General features: G+C 47.7%; 1 protein-coding gene across 1 annotated transcript in view; it reads left to right on the forward strand.

Moving 5' to 3' along the window:
- Positions 1-17,122, forward strand: part of LOC114682785 (signal transducer and activator of transcription 5B) — a 72,147-nt gene extending 55,025 nt beyond the window's left edge. Inside the window, 9 exon segments of the mRNA XM_028856798.2 lie at positions 857-949; positions 5,769-5,975; positions 7,938-7,959; positions 7,962-8,031; positions 8,223-8,353; positions 9,571-9,741; positions 13,771-13,822; positions 14,085-14,189; positions 14,643-17,122. Of these exon segments, the coding sequence (XP_028712631.1) occupies positions 857-949; positions 5,769-5,975; positions 7,938-7,959; positions 7,962-8,031; positions 8,223-8,353; positions 9,571-9,741; positions 13,771-13,822; positions 14,085-14,189; positions 14,643-14,769 (978 nt within the window). The 3' untranslated portion in view covers positions 14,770-17,122.
- Positions 17,123-25,133: the final 8,011 nt, after the last annotated feature.

Raw genomic sequence — 25,133 nt, forward strand, 5'->3', positions numbered from 1 at the left:
GCCCAGGCTAGCCTTGAGCTTGAAGCCCTTTCTCAGTGTCCAAAGCTGGGATTACAAGTATATAGAAACATCTCCTTATCCTCTTCTGTTTTCTCTCCTGCCCTTCATGTGCTCGTGAGAAAGTTGTCTCATCCTTCAGAATATCTAACGAACTTCACCTATAAAATACCTATAATCCAGCTAGGGACTGTGGTACATACTTGTACTCCTTGTCTTTGGAAGTCTAAGGCAGGAATCAAGAGTTTGAAATCAAGCTGGGTGGTGGCCGAGGCAAACGGATCTCTGTGAGTTCAAGGCCAGTCTGGTCTACAGAGCTAGTTCTAGGACAGCCAGGGCTACATAGAGATACCCTGTCTTGAAAAACTAAACAACAACAAAAAGAGTTTGAAATCAAAGCTGAGCGTGGCACCAGTTTAGCCTGTGATCCTAGCACTTGAAGAGTCAGAAGGAAAGGCAGGAGATCAGGAGTTCAAGGCCAGCCTCCACTTCATAGGGAACTTGAGGTTAGTGTATGCTACATGAATTCTTTACTTTACATATTTTTTACTTATCTCAAAAAAAAAAAAAAATTGAGTTAAAGCCAGCCTGGGCTGTACAATGATCTGAAGGTCAGCCTAGGGTACAAGGTGAGATCTTTTCCCAAAAAGGAAAAAATTAGTTAGTTAGCTAGTTAGTTAGAGAATTAGAGAGATAGGTGAATAGGTTAAATATCTTATTAAATATCTTAGCCTTTGAAGCTTAGGTCCCAGCTATGGCCAGCACCATTCCAGTTCTTCAGGTATAGCCCTGAAACTTGAATGAAACCAGACCGAAGGGGACGAAAGTGGCCCACGTGATCAATCCCTCTCTGTTCCAGACCTTGTCGCTCCCCGTGGTTGTCATCGTTCACGGCAGCCAGGACAACAATGCGACAGCCACTGTCCTCTGGGACAACGCCTTTGCAGAGCCTGTGAGTGGATTCCTCGGTCTGAGGGTCTTCAGATCTCAAGACTGGTTCTCTCTCTCCGTCTGTGGGAGGGGGAGTGGGGGGTGGGCGCGAGTTGCCATTTTCCGTGGGAGACAGAATAGGAAGTGTGGGAAGAGAAAGGGTTTGATGTCCAGCCTCTTCCCGTGGTGGCCGTGGGAAGTTCATGTGGCCTAGAGAGACTCAAAGGACTTCCATTTGGTACCTCACATGGTGCTCCATGGCGCCATCCTGAAGCTAAGCTCAGTAACACAGGAGATGCTCTGTAAATACCTGAATCCTCAGAGCAACCCTGGATGGTCTGGTGGGGGGAGGGGAGCTAGGCCTTATCTAGAGTTTACTTTAGCTGAGAACTAGCCTCAGTCATTTGCCAGTAAATGAGGATGACATTCAACGCTCTTCCCAGGTCTCATATTCTGAGTCATCCCCGGTCTCACAAAGAATGACGTGCTCATCTGAGGAACAAATACGTTGTGGGCTTAAGCACCCCCCAAAACACAGAATTATACTTGCATACTAACAAGCATTTGTGCTCGCTCTCTCGCTCTCTCTCCCTCCCCTCTCTCCCTTCAAGCCTCTCTTCCCCCTCCCCTTTTCTCTCTCTCTCCTTCTCCACACCCCTTTCTTTTTTCTCATGTAGCATCCCAGACTGGTGTTGAATTCACTGTGTAGCAAAGAACCCCTGACCTTCTCCCTTCCCCCTGTCCTGGCAGCGCAGGCATTACCAACCACACCCATTTTTTTTATGAAGTACTGGGAATAGAACCCTGAGCTTTGTGCATGCTAGGCAAGCACTCTACCAATTGAGCTATATCCCTAGCCCATGATGAACATTTTCAAAGCATTCCCATGAGCAGAGATCGGTATTGCATATTTCCAGCAGAACTTATGATAAAAGGAGCATTGTTATCCAGCACGTCAGAGTTTGTCCTTCTCCAGTGCATAACGCAAGATCCTTTGGCTCTCCAGCTGTCGTCTTTAGACAGCCACACTTTATTGCAAAGGCAGGGTTTTTTTTTTTATGAGATTCTTCCCTGTGTGTGCTACAAACCCAGAGTTTAGACTCTTGAAAAAGGCCGCTGCGCACTCTGCCTTCATAAACCTTCTGGATTGGATTGCTTCATTTCTGTCCCTGCTCTCCACAGAGCTCTCCGTAACCTTGACATGCCCTGCAGTGTGTGATCAGTAGGACATCTTGCCCAAATAATATGAATTTTCCCATTTTTAGTTAAACTAATGCTAGGGTATCTTTTTTTGTTTGTTTGTTTTTTCAAGACAGGGTTTCTCTGTGTAGCTTTGCGCCTTTCCTGGAAATTGCTTTGGAGACCAGGCTGGCCTCGAACTCACAGAGATCCACCTGGCTCTGCCTCCCGAGTGCTGGGATTAAAGGCGTGCCCACCCGCCACCTGGCTAAATGCTAGCTATTTAAAAGTAAATGCAGAAAGCTTGACATGGTGGTACATACACCTTTAGTTCAGCTCAGCACTTGGAAGACAGAGGCCAGCCTGGTCTACATAATGAGTCCCAGGCAATTCGGGGTTACATAAAGAGACCCTGTCTCAAAAAAATTAATAAATAAATACAGGGGTTTGAGGAATGGCTCAGTCAGTAAAGTGCTCGCTTCACAAGCATGAAAACCTAAGTTCATATTCCCGAGAACCCATGTGAAATCCAGTGCGGCTGCCCTTGATTGTAATCCCAGCTCTGGGGAGGCAGGGACATGAGGATCTCTGTGGCTCACTGGCCAGATAGTCTCACCATCTCACTGAGCTCCAGACTCAGTGAGAGAAATAAGGAAGCACTGTATGTCCACCTCTGGCCTCCACATAAAGGTGCATGCACACATAGGGACACCTTCATACAATAAAATATACATGTTCTAATGGGATTTTATTCTGCACAAATACTATGTATATGTTATGTAACAAGTACAGTGTGGCCTTGTTTGTCATAGCTAAGGACAGGAGGCTGATAGATTGATGCCCATCTTCAGGGCTTGGCAAATGTTGGTCTTCTCCGTTGCAGAATATTTAGCAACCATAGAAGAAAGTGAAGACTTTGCCAGGCAGTGGTACATCCTTGTACTCTCAGCACCTGGGAAGCCGGCCTGGGATGCATAGCAAGAGCCTCTCTTCCAAAGGAGAAAAAGGGAAAGAAGGAGAAGAATTTCTTTGTAATGTTTAACTGGCACATTAAGACTGCACATATTTATGGCATACACTGTTACATTTTAATTTACAGATACATTGTGTAGTAGTCAGATCAGGGTAACTAGCATATCCATCTCCTGGACACATACCATTTTCATGTGCTAAGAACATTGAGGGGCTGGAGAGACGGCTCACAGGCAGAACACCAGAGTTCAGCCAAGTGGCTCACAACTGCCTTCAACTCCAGCTCCGGAGACTCTGAAACCCTCTTTTGGCCTCCATGGTCACCTACACATACATACATGTACAAGCACACACAGAGACACACAACTAAAAATAAAATAAGTATCTTTTTAAAAAGAAAAAAGAAATGAGAACATTGACAGTCCACTGACCAGGCATGGTAACTCACTCCTGTAATCCTAGCACTTCGGAGCTAGAGTCAGAAGGATCAGAAGTTCAAGGTCATTCTTAGCTATATATTAATATCAAGTTCAAGACCAGATTGGGCTGCATGAGACCCTGTCTCAAATAAACTAAAAAGGGGGGCTGGAAGATGGCTTAGTAAAATGCTTGTATGGAGACCTGAGTTTTTATATTTTATTTTATTTTTATTTTTTTTATTTTTTTGTTTTTCGAGACAGGGTTTCTCTGCGTAGCTTTGCGCCTTTCCTGGAGCTCACTTGGTAGCCAGGCTGCCTCGAACTCACAGAGATCTGCCTGCTCTGCCTCCCAAGTGCTGGATTAAAGGCGTGCGCCACCACGCCCGGCATATTTTATTTTATTTATTTTATTTTATTTTATTTTATTTTATTTTATTTTATTTTATTTTATTTTATTTTATATGTGTGAGTGAGTGTTTTGCCTGCATATAGATATGTGTACCATGTTGTGCCTGGTGCCCATGGAGGCCAGAAGAGGGCACCAGATCCCCAGGAACTAGAGTTATAGACGATTGTGAGCTGCCATGAGGGTGCCGGGAATCAAACCCAGGTCCTCTGCAAGAACAGCCAGTGCTCTTAATCATTTGAGCTATCTCTCCAGCCCCAGTAATAAATTAAAAGATAAAAAACATAGAAAGCTCATGAGGAATGACACTTGAGGCTGACCTTTGGCCTCCACATATGTGCACATATGTGCACCACCCCCTCCCACTCCCACAGAAAGGGGAGGGGGAAGGGAGAAAGTCCCCTCTTCTGGCTGTTTAGAAACATGCCACTACAGTCACCTAGTGTGATCTGAGCCCCAGACCATGTTCCTCCAGCCTAATTGCACCTTTGTAACCCATTGACCAGCCGGCTGGCTGGAATGAGAAACAATTTATTAAAAGATCATACACTGAATCCCCAGGGGAGTCCTTGCCCTGGAGGAGATGGGAATGGGGGAGTAGATGGGGGGAGGGTGGGGGAAGGGGCAGGAGGAGGGAGGACAGGGGAATCCATGGCTGATATGTAAAATTAAATTAATTATAAAATTGTTACACTAACCTATTTATCAATAAAATTGCCAACTAGAAAATTTCCACTCTTCCATGCCATGTTGCTTCACTTTGAGCTAGAGTTCTTGGCAGGTGTCAAGGGCAAGTGTTACACTTTTGGCCATACATATGTGTGTGTCCATTCTCTCTGTGTGCTCACTTAGAAGTGTTACACTTGTGACCATGCATGTGTGTGTCCATTCTCTCTCTGTGCTCACTTAGAAGTGTTACACTTGTGACCATGCATGTGTGTGTCCATTCTCTCTCTGTGCTCACTTAGAAGTGTTACACTTGTGACCATGCATGTGTGTGTCCATTCTCTCTCTGTGCTCACTTAGAATGTTACACTTGTGACCATGCATGTGTGTGTCCATTCTCTCTCTGTGCTCACTTAGAAGTGTTACACTTGTGACCATGCATGTGTGTGTCCATTCTCTCTGTGTGCTCACTTAGAAGTGTTACACTTGCGGCCATACATATGTGTGTGTCCATTCTCTGTGTGCTCACTTAGAAGTGTTACACTTGCGGCCATACATATGTGTGTGTCCATTCTCTGTGTGCTCACTTAGAAGGTACACTTGCCCATATGTTGTGTCATCTCTGTGCTCACTTGCGTTCATTTTGCTCTTTCTCTCTCTCTCTCTCTCTCTCTCTCTCTCTCTCTCTCTCTCTCTCTCTCTCTCTCCACTCCCCCCCCACCCCCGTATGGGATCTCGAATAGCCCAGACTGACCTCAAACTCTATGTAGCAGAAAATGACCTTGAGCTCCTGACCCTCGGGGTGCTGAGATCACAGGCAATGTCCCCCCCACCCCCACCCCCCACGCCCGGCAATGTTTTCAATACCTAAACTTCCAGTGAATCTAGCCCAGGAGCCTGGGCATGGCGATGCTTTGTTCTGACTATATTTATTAGAACCAGAGTCAGACTGCATGGTCAGCGGCTCCCAAGCCAGCGCACTGAGCTCGAGGTGGCCCCTAGCTGTGTCGTATACGAGGACCACAAAGTAGAACCCTGTGTGTCTCTCAGAACTGGACACCCCGCCAAAGTCTGACTACGCTCAGGTTTGGCAAGACAGAGCTTTCTCACTCTTCCCAGCCATCGTTGCTTTTCTTTTGCAGCCTGAGAGAATCCATCATGCAACTGTTCTCTTACGCGCCGGCTTCTCTTCCTCTCAGGGCAGGGTGCCATTTGCCGTGCCTGACAAGGTGCTCTGGCCGCAGCTGTGTGAAGCGCTCAACATGAAATTCAAGGCTGAAGTGCAGAGCAACCGCGGCCTGACCAAGGAGAACCTGGTGTTCCTGGCCCAGAAACTGTTCAACAGCAGCAGCAGCCACCTGGAGGACTACAACAGCATGTCGGTGTCCTGGTCCCAGTTCAACCGGGTGAGTGGCTGGCTGCCAGTTGCTCTTACTCCAGTCTTTCCAGATGTTTGTCTGCTGGAGTTCCCCCGCCCTGGGCCCCTGTTCTTCATATTTTCGTAAACTCTACCCAAAGTCATAGGAACATCTGTGTAGATGGAGCACTGGAGAGTTAGTTGGGTCTCGTGTAGTCATGTCTTTCCGTGGTGTGAGGAAGCTGGAGCTTGCATGCAGTTAATGCATTTCTTCTCTTAGGAAGGAAATGGTGCAGCAAACACTAGCCAACCTTCCCCGGCTCTGTTCTGGCAGCTCTGATGTGGAACGCCAGCACAGCTTCTGGGGGACCCTCAACTTCCCAGAAGGGGGTATGGACAAAGGAAACATTTCCTCTGGCATCTATCAAATTCGTGATTGTGTCAGCTCTTTGTCTCTTCAGTTAAACTTCTCCCCCGTATGTCCTCACCCCAGAGTTTCAGATGCCCTTGATTCAGAGAGCTCACAGCTTCTGAGTCTTCTGAGTGGTTCTGGGCTCACAGTTGCTGGTCACCAGAGGTGGGGAAACGGGCCTCAGTGGCCTAGCTTCGCCACTGTGGTAAAGCCCTCGCCTCCCACAGAACCTAGTTACTGTACTTGGCTGATAATTACTGGGAATGTGTGTGTGTGACGTCAGCTTCTCTGTGGCTTCTTGTGGCCTCATTCAGGTCAGATCTACAAAGCCACCCTGCATCTTATTAAAGAGCAGGCTGTGATTCATAGCAGGTCTGAGGTGGGCCTGGGAAAATGTACATTTCTCAGAATCTCCCAGGGGATACTGATGCTGTTTGTCACATGCCACATGTGTCAGAAATAGCCAGAGCAGGTCCACCAAATCTAGCTGGAGGTGTAGCAGGCTCCCCTGGGGGTTGGTACGAGGACTGTGGCTTTTATTCCTTGCTTCTCCCTTTCCTCTGTGGCTTGTCTTTGGAGCTTTAGGACGATTGGTAAAAAGCAAACAGGCAGAGACATTTGCATGCTTCTGATAGTGGAGATGTTTGTAAGCAGCCCATGCCGCCTGTCCATAAGCATTGGCCAGGATTTGAAGCTTTTCAGTTTCTTCAGAGGCCTGATAGTCTGGGAAGTCGGAGCCAAATCTGCCCTCCCCATCTCTTCCTCGCACATTTTTATAGAGAACCTGAACAAAGGCAATAAACCAATTCAGATTTCAATTTTATTCTTATGGTAGCTGGGTCCCCAGGTTCAGTCTTCTCCCCCTGGCAGCTGGGTCCTCAGAGCTCAGTCCTGTCCTCTGGCAGTTGATCCTCAGAATTCAGCCTTATGCTTCCAGCAGCTCACAACTGCCCATAACTCCAGTTCCAGGGGATCCTTATGGCCTCTTCTGGCTTCTGGGCACTGCACACATGTGGCACACAGACAAACATGCAGGCAAAACACCCACACACAAAATAATAAAATAAAGAAAAGAAACAGCTCTTATGGACCCCAATCCTATTCTCTAGGAAGCATGCCCACAGCCAAAGAAAGCCTAGGAGCGGGTCAAGCTGGGAGAATCTTTAAACCACAAAGCACACAAACTGGCAAGCTACTCTGCTTCACTGTGAGGGTCAGACTAAAGAAGGGACATTCTGCCGGGCGGTGGTGGTGCACGTCTTTAATCCCAGCACTCGGGAGGCAGAGTCAGGCGGATCTCTGTGAGTTGGAGGCCAGCCTGGGCTACAGAGCGAGATTCCTGTTTCCTGCCTTGCTGTCTTGCTCCATGTGACAGTGTGGGTTCACATACACAAAGGCCATTGAGTCTTGCCTACCTCCTGGGTGACATCTAGGTTTAACGCTAATTCAGAAGAAGTCAACCCTCAGCAGGTTGTGTGTGGAGGGTCTTTCTACAGAATACGGGACCCGTGTCTTTGCAGCACATTGTCTGTCATACATGCAGCTGACATTCCAGTGCTCACTCCGGCTTTCTTCCTGTTCCTTGTTGTCTCCGTCCAGGAGAACTTGCCGGGACGGAACTACACTTCTGGCAGTGGTTTGACGGGGTGATGGAAGTGTTAAAGAAACATCTCAAGCCTCACTGGAACGATGGGTGAGAATCATCTTTACTGTCGCCTATTCATATTAGATGTTGCCAAGGCTGCTCCTGAGCTCAAGCAATCCTCCTGCCTCAGTCCCCAAGCAGCTGGGGCTGCCATCATCCATTCAGTCAGTACTAGAATACCAAAGTTTTCTCTCTGGCATTGTTACTCCTGCTTCTGTTCCTCTGCCACTTTCATGCAGGGCCATCTTGGGTTTCGTGAACAAGCAACAGGCCCATGACCTGCTCATCAACAAGCCAGATGGGACCTTCCTGCTGAGATTCAGCGATTCCGAGATCGGAGGCATCACCATTGCCTGGAAGTTTGACTCTCGTGGGTACCTCTCCCTTTCTGCAACACAGCTTGGCTTTATGTCCAAAGTTTGCTGGTTTTGTCAAAAAAAAAAAAAAAAAATGATTCTGATCCATCTCATTGAGAACATGTTGTTTGTCGGGGCTAGTCCTCATTACAGGAATCACTAACTTAACGATGACGCAGCTGCTCGTAAGGCGGCCTGTGAGCAATCTAATTATGGGAAATGCTGAAGCATAGCCTTAAAATGGGCAACAGCCAGAGTCTCAGCCACTTCCCTTTTGAAATGTTTGCCTCTTTGTTACTCAGCCTGGAGATCGTTCCAGTCATCCTGAACAGTAATAATACACTAGTTCCGTGATTCCCTAATTAATGTAAGGTGTTGCCATTGAGCATTGCCACTCAAGAATGTCTCTTCTTTTTTCTTTTCTTTTCTTTTTTCTTTCCGTTTTTCAAGACAAGGTTTCTCTTTGTAGTTTTGGTGCCTGTCCTGGATCTCGCTCTGTAGCCCAGGCTGGCCTCCAACTCACAGAGATCCGCCTGACTCTGCCTCCCGAGTGCTGGGATTAAAGTCGTGCGCCGCCACCACCGCCCGGCAGAATGTCCCTTCTTTAGTCTGACCCTCACAGTGAAGCAGAGTAGCTTGCCAGTTTGTGTGCTTTGTGGTTTAAAGATTCTCCCAGCTTGACCCGCTCCTAGGCTTTCTTTGGCTGTGGGCATGCTTCCTAGAGAATAGGATTGGGGTCCATAAGAGCTGTTTCTTTTCTTTATTTTATTATTTTGTGTGTGGGTGTTTTGCCTGCACGTTTGTCTGTGTGCCACATGTGTGCAGTGCCCAGAAGCCAGAAGAGGCCATAAGGATCCCCTGGAAGTGGAGTTATGGACAGTTGTGAGCTGTCATGTGGGTGCTGGGAACTGAACCCCAGTGCTCTGCAAGAACAAGTGCTCTTAACTGCTGAGCCATCTCTCCAGCCCCGGAGCTATGTCTTTCAAACAGGGGAGGACCCTACTTGAACTTGAGTCCACTGAGATCTCTGGATCTCTAGGGAAGGGATGGATGCATCTGCTTGTGTATCGAGACATCTCAGGGGTCCCTATCCACAGCCTGTGGCTGTTTGGGGATGAACATTTCTGCTGGCATGATTTTAATGAGGGGCTTGAATTTTAAGTCTGCGGATTTTAAGATCTCACATTCAGAAATCATGGTTAGAACGTGATTGTTCTGTTTATTGATCTAGAGGAAAGAATGTTTTGGAACCTGATGCCTTTCACCACTAGAGACTTCTCCATCCGGTCCCTGGCTGACCGCTTGGGGGACTTGAATTACCTCATATACGTGTTTCCTGACCGGCCGAAGGATGAAGTCTATTCTAAGTATTACACGCCAGTCCCATGTGAGCCTGCCACCGGTGAGTGTCCATCTGTGGTGGATTTTGTACTGACTTTACTTTTGGTTTTGTTTGAGTTTTTGCTAGTATGTGTGTGTACGTACATGTGTATGTATGTGTACATGTGTGTATGCATGGATGGGCAAATCTCTTTCCTGCGTGAGACCCAAACCGCACCCCACTGCTGTTCAAGAAATACCCAGGGCAGATGTGAACCCCATGCAGTATTTGTCAATGAAAATGCCTCTACTTCCTGGATGCCGGAGACTGAAGTCACACAATACCACTCCTGGCCAAAATAATACCCCATATTATCCTAAAAATGTTAGGAAGTACACAAATTTGTCAGAAAGAAAGGCATCGCACACATCTGAAAGTTAGTCTCTGTAGACAGCTCGGTGGCAGTCTTCAGCATTCTGTAGATGTGTGTTCTGTTCTCTCCCCGGGTACTTGGGAGCTTCTGATGTGGAGGCTGCAGCCTGGTCAGAGACAGCAAGTGAGGCAACAGTGACGCGTGTTTACTGAGCAGTGGATTTGCTGAAGAGCCCTACAGCAGCCGCAGCCGTGAGGGGGTGAGGTGCGGGGAGCGGGCATCGTTTCTCGAGAGTGCTCAGGGGAGGCTTCTGAGGAAGTGACACGTGAAGAGACTTGAACAAAGTAAGGAAGCTGGCTTCGCAAAGATCTAGAGAGCAAACATCCTAGGCCGAGAGAGTAAGTCCAGCTGGGGTGGCCGAAAAGCTCCCCAGGGCCAGGAGGCTGCTTCCAGCCAAGCAGGATGCTGGTGGTGGGAGCTGAGGCCAGGGCACTTGAGCAGTGGAGGCCAGGGTGAAAGGTTAAGCCATACATTATCCTTTGTGCCCTGATTTCAGACACACACATTCCCCCCACCCCCTCTCAAGAGTTACAGGTCAGAGCCAGGTGGTGGTGGTGGTGGTGGTGGTGGTGGTGGTGGTGGTGGTGGTGCACACCTTTAATTCCAGCACTCAAGAGGCAGAGGCAGGCAGATCTGTGAGTTAAAATCTACAGAGTGAGTTCCAGGACATCCAGGGTTACACAATGAAACTGTGTCTTGGGGAAAAAGAAAAAAAAAAGTTACAGGTCAGTAATGCATTCATGCCACATGAATGAATCTTCATGATTGCATAGGATTCCATTACATAGACTCTGTACTATATTCAAGGTTAGATAATTACAATTCTTATTATTTAATTGATTTCATTTTCACTTATGATTGAGATTGAGATAACCTAGCATAGTATCTTGTTCAACTATTTCCTTAAGATAAATTCCTAAGCAGAATTAGGTCAAAGGGCTAATGCTTTTTAAGCTTTTTGATACACCTTTCCAAAATTGCCTTCAAAAGGCCAAATTCACTTTCCCCACAGACACCTGTTGGACATCTGCTTTTCTGTCCTCTTTCCAATCACAGGATAGTCATCCATTTCATGTCTGCCAGTCTAGTTGGCATAAAAATGCTACCTTATAGCTGGGCAGTGGTGGCACATGCCTTTAATCCCAGCACTTGGAAGGAAGAAGCTGATCTGAGTTCAAGGTCATCCTGGTCTACAGAGTGAGTTCCAAGACAGCCAGGGCTACAGAGAGACATTGTCTCAAATAATCAAAAAAACAAACAAACAAAAACTACCTTGTAGGTCTTACATGTATTTCTCTATTTCTAGGTAACCTTTACATATGATGATAATAATTTCAGAATAATACATAGTTAGCATTTGCTAAATGCCTCTTTGTGCCAGGAATTTTCCTAAACACGTTTCCTGCAGTATCTCTCTTAGTCACTCTTCTACTGCTGTGAAGAGACACCATGACCAAGGCAACTCCTAATAAAGGGAAGCATTTTACTGAGGACTGACTTACAGTTTCAGAGGCTTAGTCCATTATCATCATGGCAGGGAGCATGGCATTAGAGCATTAACTGAGAGCTGCATCCTGATCTGCAGGCAGAGAGAGAGAGACTGCGCCTGGCATGGAATTTTGAAACCTCAAAGCCCACACCTCCTGCCTTAGTTACGGTTTCTGTTGTGAAAAGACACCATGACCATGGCAACTCTTATAAAGGAAAGTATTTAATCGGGTGGCTGACAGTCCAGAGGTTTAGTCTATTATCGGCATAGCAGCACACAGGCAGACATGGTGCTGGAGAGGTGGCTGAGAGTTCTACATCTGGATCTTCAGGCAGCAGGAAGAGACTGCCACGCTGGACCTGCCTTGAGCATCTGAGACCTCAGAGCCCTCCCCCAGTGACACACTTCCTCCTTCAAGGACACACCCACTCCAACAAGGCCACACCTCCTAATAGTGCCACTCCCATGGGCCTCTGGGGGCCATTTTTATTCAAACCATCACACCTCCTAATCCTTCTAATCCTTTAAAACAGTTCTACTCCCTGATGACCAACCATTCAAATACATGAGCCTGTGAGGGCCATTTTTATTCAGACCACCACAGTATCTCATTTAATCCTTGGACCAGCTCTCTGAAGTGTGACTGTTACTCTTGTTTTACATAGAAGGAAACTGAGGCACTGAGAAATAAAATAATGTGCCAAAGGTCACGTGACTGGGACATGGCCAAGCCAAGGTTTCAGCTTGCCTTAGCTCCTGAACTAGATTCTTCAACCACCATCTGTAATTTTTTTCTGTGAAAAGCATGTTTGTGTTTCTTCCTTATTTTCCTTTTGAAGTTATATTTTTATAGAGAAATATACTTACCCGAGGCAGAGGAGATCATTTAGTCAGTAGAGTACTTGCTGTGAGTTTGATACCTAGAGCCCACACTTAAAAAAAAAAAAAAAAAAAAAAAAAAAAAAAAAAAAGCCCAGCAATGTGGCACACATTTGTAAGCCTAGTGTTAAGGAGGCAGAGACAGTGGATCTCTGAGGTTTGTTGGCCAGCCAGCCTAGCCTACTCATTGGGTTCCAGGCCAAAGAGAGACCCTGTCTCAAAAACCAAAAAAAGGTGGGTGATGCCTAAGGAATGACACCCAAGGTGTCCTCTGTCCTCCACATGCACAGGCACACATATGCACATTCATATGCATACACATGAACATGTGTACACACATACATACAAGAAAATATATAATACTTTATTCATATATCTATATAGAAAGTATTTTCTTTGTTATTTAAGTTTTATTTTCTCAAGTGCAAAGACTTGTGATTTCCATAGAAACCTAATCTGTCTGTCTTTTTCCTCTGTGTGTGTGTGTGTGTGTGTGTGTGTGTGTGTGTATGTGGGTGTGTATGTGGGTGTGCAATGCACGCACATGCCATGGTGCGAATGTGGAAGTCAGAGGACAACGTACAGGAGCCAGCACTCTGCTCCCACTGTGTGTGTGGGTCCTGGGGATGGAACTTGTGTCATAGGACTTAGGACAAGAGCCTTTACTACTGAGCTATCTTGCCTGTTCCAACCATGAATTTTTAAAGCTTTTACAGGCATATAAACTCAGTTTGGGAGGCTGAGACAGGAGGATCCAAAGTACGGTACCTGCTTGGGGTAGAGAGTGAGTTCAAAGCCATCTTTGTGCAATTTCGTGGGCCACTGTCTCAAAAGCAAAAGTGAAAAGAGGCCTGAGAACACAGCTTAGGGGTAGAGCTTTTGTCCAGTGTGCGATGGCCTCGGTTCAGTCCTCAGCACAGACAAAAACAGCCAGACATATTGGGAACTCCTAAGGCCGAGGCAGGCACATCTCTGAGTTTGAAGCCAGCCTGAACTCCATGGAGAGTTCCCAGCCAGCCTGGCCCACATAGTGAGAGCTTGTCTCAAAAGAAAAGGAAGTTACTTTCACAAATGTACAGCACCAGCAGCTGACATGGGAGTACCCGTCTTCTCTCTGTGGACTTTCTAAATCACGATTTGTGGTTTCAGTGTTGCACATCTCCAGCAGGCCTCTCAGCAGACAGAAATGTTACATGCCATGTTGTGTCCTGAGTTAAGATTGGGTGGCTGTGTCCTAATCCAAGAAAAGAGGGGTTCTTGAGGGAGGTGCCTCTGAGGACGCTGGTTTTCACTGTTCTTCTCCTCGCAGCCAAAGCAGCTGACGGATACGTGAAGCCGCAGATCAAGCAAGTGGTCCCTGAGTAAGTGTCCGGGGCCCAGCTCTGTTCTCCCGGTGCCTCTCCCTCCACTCTGGGTCCATTCCCCAGCACCCATCACTCTCTGCTGCTGAGTCCAGCATCCCTAACCCCCTGGTAAACTCAGTTTAGCCTTTGAGAAGGAACTGAGTTCCATCATGCTGTGGCCAGGCCCCTGAGGGTCCAACCTCCTGTGTCCTGAAAAAGATGTCCCCAGTCCCCTCCACCAGTCCACGTGGCTGAGACTGTGTTCTGCTTCCTTCCACAGGTTTGCTAACGCATCTACAGATGCGGGGAGCGGCGCCACCTACATGGACCAGGCCCCCTCTCCAGCAGTGTGCCCCCAGGCTCACTACAACATGTACTCACAGAAGTAGGTCGTGCTCTTGGAGGCATATGGGGAGGTACTGGGGCCTTGCCTTAGGCTGGACTTCCTAAGGCCTGGAGTAGGAGGCAAAGGAACCTGAAGGTTCTCTGGATCTGACCTCACCCAGCCTAGGCCCAGGCTCTGGCCAGTGGGGAGAGTCCATCTGATATTTGAAGCATGAAGTGCCCATGAGCAAATGGCATCTGCTTGTCTTCTCTGAAGATGGAGATGTGCTACTCTGTGTTTAAGGAATGGGTGCAATGTAGATGTGGGCAGCTAGGATGGGTACTGAGAACTGAATCTCTGCAGACCTAGCCAGCAAAGGTATCAGGGGATCTTTCCAGTGAGGACCTAGGTGAAAGGGACAGCCGGGATCTCTCACCTGATGGGTTGTGGGGTGTGAGGTGACCTCTGATAACCGTTTGTCTTGCCCTCCATCATTTGTCTTGCCCTCTGAAGCACCGACTCTGTCCTTGACACCGACGGGGACTTCGATCTAGAAGACACGATGGACGTGGCGCGGCGCGTGGAGGAACTCTTAGGCCGGCCCATGGACAGTCAGTGGATCCCTCATGCCCAGTCATGACCAGACCTCGCCGCCTGCAGCTTCATCATCCTCGTGGAGGAACTTTCTTGTGGATGTTTTAATTCCATGAATCGCTTCTCTTTGGAAACAATACTCATAATGTGAAGTGTTAATATAGTTGTGACTTTAGTGTTCCTGTGCATCGTGGCACCAGTGAAGGGAGTGTGTGTGAGTGTGAATGTGTGGGTTTGCACGTTGTGTCCCCCCCCCCTCCACCCCTTGCTGTCCAGTCTAAGCTGCAGTGCCAGGGCAGGGGCCGGGCTTGTTTTCACCTCGTGCAAAGAGGCGCTCGGTCCTCTGCACCCTGGAACCTGGCCATGTGTCTTAAGGGTGGCCGAACTTTGACACGCGACTGTTCAAGTAAGAAAAGGACAAAGAGAGGAAAAAGCACCTCCTCTCTGGGGAGCCTTCCTCCCTCGGCCAGGCAGTCCATAGTCCACGCAAGCTGCCATTGTCTCCGCCTGTCTTCTGAAATGTCGGTGACTGTCTGTTGATGGAGAAAGCCAGTGCCTCACAGGTCCCCGTCCCCTTTGTGCATACGGATGGGAAGGGAAGCTGGATAAAGAGTGTTGGGGCAAAGGTGGCTGCAGGTTTTTGGATGGGTGGTGGCTGTTTCCACCACTTAACCCGTCCTAACATTGGCTCCTTGTCCTCTGCTTCCTCAGTCTCTGTTTCTAGATTGCCACTCAGCTTATGTGTGTGTACTCGTGTGGATATGTTTAACAAAATAATGGCAAGGAAGGAGGGCCACCCAGCTCAGGGCTGATAGGTGATGCCCTGTGCTCTGCCAGTGTGGTGTGCGGTACCCAGGCCCGGCTCCAGACACTGGGCGTGGCCCGTCTGTGCTACCCTCTCCCACTCTGTGCTGTGGCGAGGCTGTGCCTACATTATCCAAGGCTTTTCTAGAAGCTTGTGGATAACGGCTTTCTGCAAATGTCCAGTGGTGGTTTTGTTTCTAAATCAGGTCTTTTTATGTTTTTCCCATTTGCACCCTAATTTGACATCGAAGTTCTCTCTTCCTGTATCAAGTCCTGGGTCCTCTGTACCCAGGTCACCCCTTTTCCCTCCAGTGTCACAGAGTGTCCTGAGGAATAGGTGGTAGGGATTGTGACCCGTACCTGGGGCCAGCCTGCCACGCAGGCAGCCACCACTGTGGGGTGCTGGGTGCTGTTGGGAGTTAGGGAAATGCAGTCAGCAGGTTTGCTGGGAAGTTGGGTAAGCTTTAGGAACGAGATGGACGGGAGCTGCAGCGTGACTTTCTTCCCCAGTCTGCTGGAGTGTCCCCAGAAGGAAGGAAGGGGCTGCAGGGGGCAGGCAGGGAGAGGGGCAAGCAGAGAGCGGTTACCTCTCAGGCCTGCAAAGCCCTCCTTGGCTTCCTCTCCAAACACGGGCAGAGCCACACCCAGGAGAGGAGGGCCCCAAAACCTTATTTTTATACATGCAAGTAAATAAACCTATTTTTTTTACAAAAATAACTTCTGAATTTATCAGTGTTTTACTGTTAAAGGGAAATACTCCTGTGTCGTAAATTATTTATTGGAAGATGACTTTTTAAAAGCTGCTGCTTGCCTTGGCTTGGTTTTGTACACTGATTTTTCTATGCCTGGCGGTAGCCTCTCTGCCTCAGGTGCTCGCTGGATGGAGGCGGCGTGAGGCCTCTCTCTGCCCCCTCAGGAGAAGGCTGGAGCTGCTTGAGGAATCCAGGCTTATGGGACTCTTCCCCACCTGTCATGTGGCCTGTTTGTCCTGGTAACCCTCCCAAGGGTGTGGACTTGACGCACTTCTAGATTTACTGTGGACACGGCCCCAGAGCATGGGGGTAACAGAGCAGCCTGGCACCCCTAGAAGGTTCCAAGCTTACTCTCGAGTTGGGTTGGAGAAGAAGGAGCCCGAGTAAGGCTTCCACACGGTCGCTTCACTCCCCTGGGTTTTACTGAGGCTGTACCTGGAGATGGGAGAGGCTTTGAACTGGAAGCTGTGTTCCCTGTCTGCATGTCTCTCTCTCTCTCTCTCTCTCTCTCTCTCTGCCCGACTCCTGCACACAAAGACGAGGCCAGGGCAGATCTCCACCCACCTCTTGCCTGCTCACAGACCCACACGTGAGTCCTGAAAGGTCTCAGCTTTGGGGTGTGGCGTGTGGGGGGCTTTGTCAGGGTGGAAGAAGATTCAAAGTGGCTTTCTCTAACAATGAAAATATTCTTCTGTAATTTTTCTTTTTAACATTTTATTTCAGATACATATTTTAGTGTCGAGGCAGATTAGTATATAGCCACCAAAAAGTATTGTGTATAAATTGGAACAGCCACAAAATTGTGTATTTTATGTTACAATAAAGGAGTCTTCTGAAGGACAATATTGAGTCCTGTTTCCTTTCCATCATGTGTCAAGGGAGGGTGGCTTTAACAGGAAAAAGTTCTCAGTCATCAGCGTGACCCTAAGAAGGGGAACTAGTTGGGAGTCAACAGCCTGAGATGACACACGCATGGACTTGGATGGCAGACAGGGGCGGCTTTTCTTCCTGCTGGAAAATGTTTGGGAAATGGGACCGATAGCCATCTCAGATTCTCCACCTTCTCTTCCTGATGGAGAGCCAGCCCTAACTGAGTGTGTTCGGATTCCTCCCCTGAGCCTGGCACCGTGTCGGGGAACGGGTGATAACAGGATGTTGGCTCCTGCCACCCCAGGTCGTTATGAAATATAAAAGAACATAAAGGAAGAGCCATAGAAAGCCCAAGGTGGCCTTCCTTCCCCTCTTCTTTGTGGGGCTTGAACCTAGGGCCTCAAACATGCTAAGGAAGCTCTCCACCACTTAGCTATGCCCCCTAATGCCCGGCCCTCTTTTTCTTTTGAGACAAGGTCTCAGGCTGTTGTTCAGCTCACTTTCTCAGTCTCCAGAGGGGTGGGTCAACTCAGGACACACAGGAGTTCAGGGAGGAAAATGCATCCAGCCTAAGGGAGCAGCCAAGTGTGAGCTTAGAGGAAAGCAAGAGGGGGGCCGGAGCCAAGGCATTGTGTGCGGAAACTTCAGTGTGTGGCAGAATCTCCTGGAAGGCTGGGTACAGTGTAGGCCAAAACTTCTGCCCACTCCTCACAAGTTCTCTGGAGATCTTGGGCCAGGGGCCATGCTGTGAGAAGTCTCTTGCATGGGGATGAGGCTGCAAGGCAGGGGACTGAGGGACCTCAGAGGCCTGACTGAAGGCTTGAACGTGGCCTGAGTGAGATCGTCGGAGATGAAATCTCAGCAAGTTGGAATGACCAGATTTCCCTTTTAAGAAACCCTATGTCTTAGGATTGCTGTTGCTGCGATGAAACACCAAACGGTGAGTTGGGAGGAAAGGGTGTGTTTGACTTACACCTCCACAGCACTGTTCATCATCAAAGGACGTCAGGACAGGCAACAGTACCGTGGAGGGGAGCTGCTAGACTTGCTCCCCATGGCTTGCCCAGCCTGCATTCTTATAGAACCCGGACCATCAGCCCGGGGATGGCCCCAATCACAACGGGCTGGGTCCTCCCCCACCGATCATGAATTAAGAAAATAACACTACGAGCCTGCCTATAGCCTGATCTTACTGAGGCATTTTCTCAACTGAGGCTCTCTCCTCTCCAAGTGACTAGTTTGTGTCAAGATAACATAAAACTAGCCAGCACACCCTACTTTAAGCTAGGCATGGTGGTACTTGCCGTAATTCCAGCACTTGGGAGGTGGAGGCAGGAGGATCAGAAGTTCAAGGCCATCCTTGGCTAGATAATAACAAGGGTAGCCTAGGCAACAGGAGACCTTATCTCAAAAAAGAACAGGAGACCAGGCAGTGGCACACACCTTTAATCCCAGCACTTGGGAGGCAGAAGCAGAGTTTGAGTCCAGCCTGGTCTACAGAGCAAGTTCCAGGACAGCCAGAAATACACAGAGAAACCCTATCTCAAAATGTTGCTACATGACTGCACATGCCCAGTCCATTAGCCATTGTGTCCTACGTAATCCATGTGCTGCATGATCGCATAATTTGTTAATTTGTGTGCAGCATGATCAAGCAATCTGAATTAATGAATAACATTGCGCCACACAAAACCAACACAAAAAGAAAAAAAAAAACGAAAAAACAGGAAGAAAAAAGAAAAAGAAAAAAACAAAAACACTCTCTTGCAGAAGGCCTGGATTCAGTCCCCAGCACCCACATGGTAGCTAACAACCATGTATGACTCTAGTTCCAGAAGATTTAATACCTTCTTCTGGCCCCCATGGGAACCAAGCATACACGTGGTGCATGTACATCCATGTAGGCAAACATTCATACACGAAAGATAAAAACAAACAAATGGGTTTTTTGTTTGTTTGTTTGTTTGTTTCCAAGACAGGGTTTCTCCGTGTAGTTTTGGTGCCTGTCCTGGAACTCACTCTGTAGACCAGGCTGGCCTCGAACTCACAGAGGTCTGCCTGGCTCTGCCTCCTGAGTGCTGGGATTAAAGGCGTGCGCCGCCCAGCTCAAATGTTTTGTGTTTTGTTTTGTAAGACAGATCCACTGTAGCCCCAGTGTATGTAGCTTGAAGGGAGACAGAGCAAGTGGTGAGGGAAAGCTGGCAGGCCATTTCAGTAGTTCAAGCAAGAGAAGATAGTGACATCTGGGGACCCACAGCCCTAGGCCTGAAGTGTGGTCATGAACGTAATAACCAACATTGGAGGACAGTTGAAATCTAGACTCATTTCAAGTTTGAGGCTTGGAAAATGATGATAGAGTTCTATGCTCCTCAAAGGGCTAGGACTGTAGTTCAGTGGTAGAACCCTTGCCTCTTGTGCTGAAGACTCTGGGTTCGATCCCTGGCACAGAAGAAGTTAAAATATATATATATATATATATCTTTTTGTCTATTACAGATGCCTCTCACGGGGTGATGGGGGAGCATGGCAGGGAAGAAAAGGAAACAGATGGCCGACAGGCTCAGAGCATAGATCTGGGTATGGATGCGTTTTGAAAACACTCATTATGTACTGAGGATGTAGCTCAGTTGACTGAGTACTTAGTATGCACAGGCTCTGCGTTTGATTCCCATCAGTACGTTACCAGGTGTGGTGATATATGCTTCTAATGCCAGAAGTAACATGTCTGAGTCCATCCTGGGTTAGAGACTGTGTTCTGCACTAGCTAGCTACAACAGCTGTACTTGGGAGTTTGAATGAGCTTATTCAGTTAGCAAGCAAAAGCAAATGATGGAATAACGAGGAGCAGATACATATCAAACGCCACATCAGGAGTTTATAGCATCTGGCAGAGATAACGAGAGTAGCCTGACTGAGAGAGGACACAGAGGGAACATCGTCAAACCGGAGGCTTAAAAACGTCCAGCAGAGCTGGGCGGTGGTGGCGCATGCCTTTAATCCCAGCACTCGAGGCAGAGGGAGGCGGATCTCTGTGAGTTTGAGTCTCTGTAAGTTCGAAGCCAGCCTGGTCTGCAGAGTGAGTTTCCAGAACAGGCTCCAAAGCTACACAGTGAAACCCTGTCTTGAAAAACAAACAAAAATGTTCAGCAGAGATGGAGTGGGGAGACTGATGCAGTCAAATGGAGTTCCTGATTGACCTCATTCGTTGACCTTATTCTCAATCAATGAACTTCTGCTCAAAAATGTAGTCTTTTTTTTTTTTTAACCATGAGCTGAGCTATGGTAACCTCTGTTGGAAATGGTTTCTCCCTGTAGCTGTTCTCAAGGACATGATGTTTCTAGTTTGAGGCTGTTTTGCTGTTCTTCAGTCTCTCAATTCCAGAGCCAGAGGACCAGCCTGCCCCAGGACATGGAGGCTTGGGGGACACATCATACACATATATACTTAACCAAAGTGTTAGGTTTTTAAAATATGTATTTAATTGTATGCGTATGGGCGTTTTGCCTGCATGTGTTTAAGTGCGCTGTGTGCGCTGCAGGCCTGTAGCAACCACAAGAAGCCATTCGATCTCCTGGAGCCAAAAGGAAACTGAACCTGGTCCTCTGCAAGAGCAGCAAGGGCTCTTAACCACTGAGCCGTCTCTGCAGCCCCCACAAACTTTTCAGAAGTGTAGATCATGCCATGGAACCAACATTGTCCTAACGCCAAAACCAGACTAAGACATCACAAGACCAACATGACTCATGAGGACGGACACAAACATCCTGAACACATGCTAGCAGATGGAATTCATCAGCATATAAAAGGAACTGTACATCACCACAAAGTTAGCTTTATCTCTGTAAGGGATTTGGAATGAGCTTATCGTATGGAAGTCTATTTGAGTATCAGCAGAGTTAAAAATAGACAGGCTAGAGAGGTGAGTCAGTCGGCACAATGCCTACTGCAGAAGCATGAGGGCCAGAGTCTGGATCCCCAGGACCCATGTAATGTAAAAGGCCAGGTGTGAGGGCACATGGCTGTGGTTCCAGGGTTGGGGAGGTGGAGATAGAGGGGTCTGTGGAGTCTACCTGGCTAGACAATCTAGTCCAGTCTGTGGGCTCCAGGCTCGGTGACAGATATTATCTTTAAAAAATGAAGATGGAGAGTAATTGGTGATCAACACCCAACATTGGTCTCTGACCACTACACACATGTGAATCACATACTCATGTACACACACACACAACACACACACACACACACAAAACACATGCGCACACAAAACACACACACACACACACTTGAGTCACTTTGGGGTGCACACCTGTAATCCCAAAGGAAGGGAGGAAGAAGACAGAAAGGAAGAAAAGAGGAAAGGAAGGAACGAACATACGAACAAAGGCAGGAAGAGTTGGCTATGATGGTGCACGCCTATAATCCTAGCATTCAGGAGACTGTGACAGAGAATTTTGAGTTCAAGGTCAATGTGAGCTGTGTAGCAAGACACAGTCTCAAACACCTCCCCTTTTAAAAAAAAAAATAAGAAAAGCTGGTGTGGTGACACACACTTTTAATCCTAGTACTTGGGAGGCAGAGGTAGGGGGCTCTCTGAGTTCAAGGCCTGTCTGGTCTACAAAGTGAGTTCCAGGACAGCCAGGGCTACATCGAGAAACCCTGTGTGTGTGTGGGGGGGGGGGGAGAGGGAGGGGGCAACAGTATGACCTCTTCAAAAGATGCAAAATCCTGCCAGCTCCCATCACACTGGTGATAAAGTTCACACTCTCACCTAAGATCAGGAACGAAAAAACCGGAAGCAGCAATCGTGATGCTCCTGGGTGGGAAAGCATCTTGCTGGCAAATCCATGCCCTCACTGGCATTAGCGCCTACCCACTTCTGTGGGATTCCAGTGTGTGTTGAAAAGCAGCTGAGACAACTACTCACGGGCTGAACAACACTGGATTCTTGGGCCTTCTGTGGGTGGCCAGCCGTAGCTGGGCTAGTTGGCTCACAGCCTGTGAGCTATTCTAATAGATCCCCTTTCTCTCTCTCTCTCTCTCTCTCTCTCTCTCTCTCTCTCTCTCTCTCTCTCTCTCTCTCAGCACTCTGGAAGTAGCGGCAGGAGGATCAAGAGTTCAAAGTCATTCTTAGCTACCTATCAAGTTCAAAGTCAGCCTTGACTACGTGAGACCCTGTTTCAAAAGAAGGGGAGGGGTGTGGAGAGCTGGCCCCATAGTCAAGAGCACTTCAGGGCTGCCGTTCCAGATGCCCTGAACTTTTGTCACTCCTATCGTGTGACTGGAGCAGATCCAAAGCCTTCTTCTGGATTCCACAGGCATCTGCACACGTGGGGACACACAGAATCACATAATAAAAATAAATACTTCGGGGCTGGAGAGAAGGCTCAGTGGGAAAGAGTACTGGCTGCTCTTCCAAAGGACCGGAGTTCCCTCTGTCCCTAGCTGGTGAGCCGGCCCCTAAAGTACTGGCCCTTCTTGTCCCTCTGTGCCACTGTCCCTCAGGCCCCGCTAGTTCTGTGCAGAGGGGTAACCGCTCTGACCAGCCAGCATTACTGTGCACTGTACCACCCTAGGCCATCAGGTCACCTTGTGGGAAACTTGCCTGGAAATCAATCCCCTTTTTGAGACTTTTTACAACCCTTTGGGTATCCTAAAAATAAACTTTTAATTTTCTTTAAAGTAATACTAAAATTAAAACTAAATTAAATTACAATACATCTTAGGCTAACCCTGAAAAAGCCCTTATCGTCTCTGAACATAAAGTTAAGGAAACAAAAAACTGCTGGGCAAGTGGAAGAGGTGGCTCAGAGGTTAAGAGCACTGGCTGCTCTTCCAGAGGTCCTGAGTTCAATTCCCAGCACCCACATAGTGGCTCAGAACCATCTGTAATGAGATATGGTGCCCTCTTCTGGCATGAAGGGATGTGTGCAGATGGAACACTGTATACATAATAAATAAATAAATCTTAAAAAAAAAAAAAAAACAAAAAAAAACTGCTGGGCAGTGGTGGCGCAAGCCCTTAAACCCAGCACTCAGGAGGCAGAGCTAGGTGGATTTCTGAGTTGCAGGCCAGCCTGGGCTACAGAGCAAGATCCAGGACAGGCTCCAAAGCTACACAGAGAAACCCTGTCTCGAAAAAAACCAAAAAAAAAAAAAAAGAAAAGAAAAGAAAACAAAAAACTGTACATGGTACCAAAGGACCAGGGTTCAATTCCCAGCCCACACATGGCAGCTCACAACAGTCTGTAACTCCAATTTCAGGGGATCCAGCACCCTCACACAGACATACATGCAGGCAAAACACCAATGCACATAAAATAAAAACTAAAATAAAAATAAACTAAACAACTATTTCAAGCGTGTTTTTCCTTGAGATAAAGTCAGTGAGTAAACTCAGTCACAGGTAAATTTGACCAAATTATATATGACAAACAGTGCTGTGAGGTCATCGTACTTAAAGGACTGGCCATTGGATAGTAAACTGTTTCTGCTTGTCTGTATAAAAGGGCAAGCCCTGTCTTTAGATTTCTCAGCAGATTGCCTGTGACACACTCGGAATTCGGGCTTAACAGCTGCAAAGGTGAAAGTCATTTTCTTTCTTTTCTTTTCTTTTTCCTTTTTTCCCCAATTTTTCGAGACAGGGTTACTCTGTACAGCCTGGAACTCACTCTGTAGACCAGGCTGGCCTCAAACTCACAGAGATCCACCTGCCTCTGCCTCCTGAATGCTGGACTTAAAAGTATGCACCACAATGCCTTGTAGCAGGAATCTTAAATGGTCTTATTAATAAAATCAAACTTGAGGCCAGTTATTGGGGTGAACTCTGGAAGATCAGAGACGTAGAACAAGCCACAATTTCCTCACCTTGCTGGATCCTCAGCTGATCCTGTTTCCTCAGACTGAAAGCCTCTGAGTCCTCATCCAGAATGAATCTCAGCTGAACTGCTGCTCGAAAGCCTGAAAGCTTAACCAGCCAAATGCCTCCAGTTCCTGGTCTCCACGCTTTATATACCTTTCTGCTATCTGCCATCACTCCCTGGGATTAAAGGCTCACCTCTTGGGATTAAAGGCGTGTGTCACCATGCCTGGCTGTTTCCAATGTGGTCTTGAACTCACAGAGATCCAGAGGGATTTCTGCCTCTGGAATGCTGATTAAAGGTGTGTGCTACCACTGCCTATCCTCTATGTTTAATATTGTGGCTGTTCTCTTCTCTGGCCCCAGATAAGTTTATTAGCGTGCACAATATTTTGGGGAACACAATACCACCACAGTGCCTGGCTATTGTTTATTCTTATTCTTATTCTTTTTTTTAATTTATTTATTTATTTATTTATTTATTTATTTATTTATTTATTTATTTATTTATTTTTGAGACAGGGTTTCTCTGTATAGCTTTGCACCTTTCCTGGAACTCACTCTGGCCTCGAACTCACAGAGATCAGCCTGCCTCTTTCTCCCGAGTGCTGGGATTAAAGGCGTGTGCCACCACTGCCCTACTGTTTATTCTTTACACCAGTATCAGGCTACAGAGCCCAGACTAGCCTGGGAACATACTTAAGCCAATCTTCTTCCCCAGCCTCCCAAACGCTGCGTTGCCCACTGCACCCTGTACGATTTTTTTTAAAGACAAGATCTCCACATAGCTCTGGCTGGCCTTCAACTTGTTATACGGCTGAGGATGACCTTTAACTCCCAATCCTCTTGCTGCCCCATCCGTGAGGGCTGGGATGACAGGTGTGCACACCCACACCTCCGCGGCTGTGGTTTTCAGCTGTTCTCAAGTCTGAGCCTGTTCCAGGATGGAGTGCAAACACTCTTTCCACACGCCTTCTTTTCTCTTTCTTGAGATCTTGCTACCCTGGCCCTAACTCCCTCATCTGCCAACCTGAGCCCGTACCCAACTTGTCACCCTTTAGGTGACCTGTTCCTTTAAGAGCACCCCCACCCCGCCCCGCCCCCAGGATCCGCCCAGTCGGGCCGGA

Source organism: Peromyscus leucopus, chromosome 8b (assembly GCF_004664715.2).
Source record: "Peromyscus leucopus breed LL Stock chromosome 8b, UCI_PerLeu_2.1, whole genome shotgun sequence".
Taxonomy (NCBI): Eukaryota; Metazoa; Chordata; class Mammalia; order Rodentia; family Cricetidae; genus Peromyscus; species Peromyscus leucopus.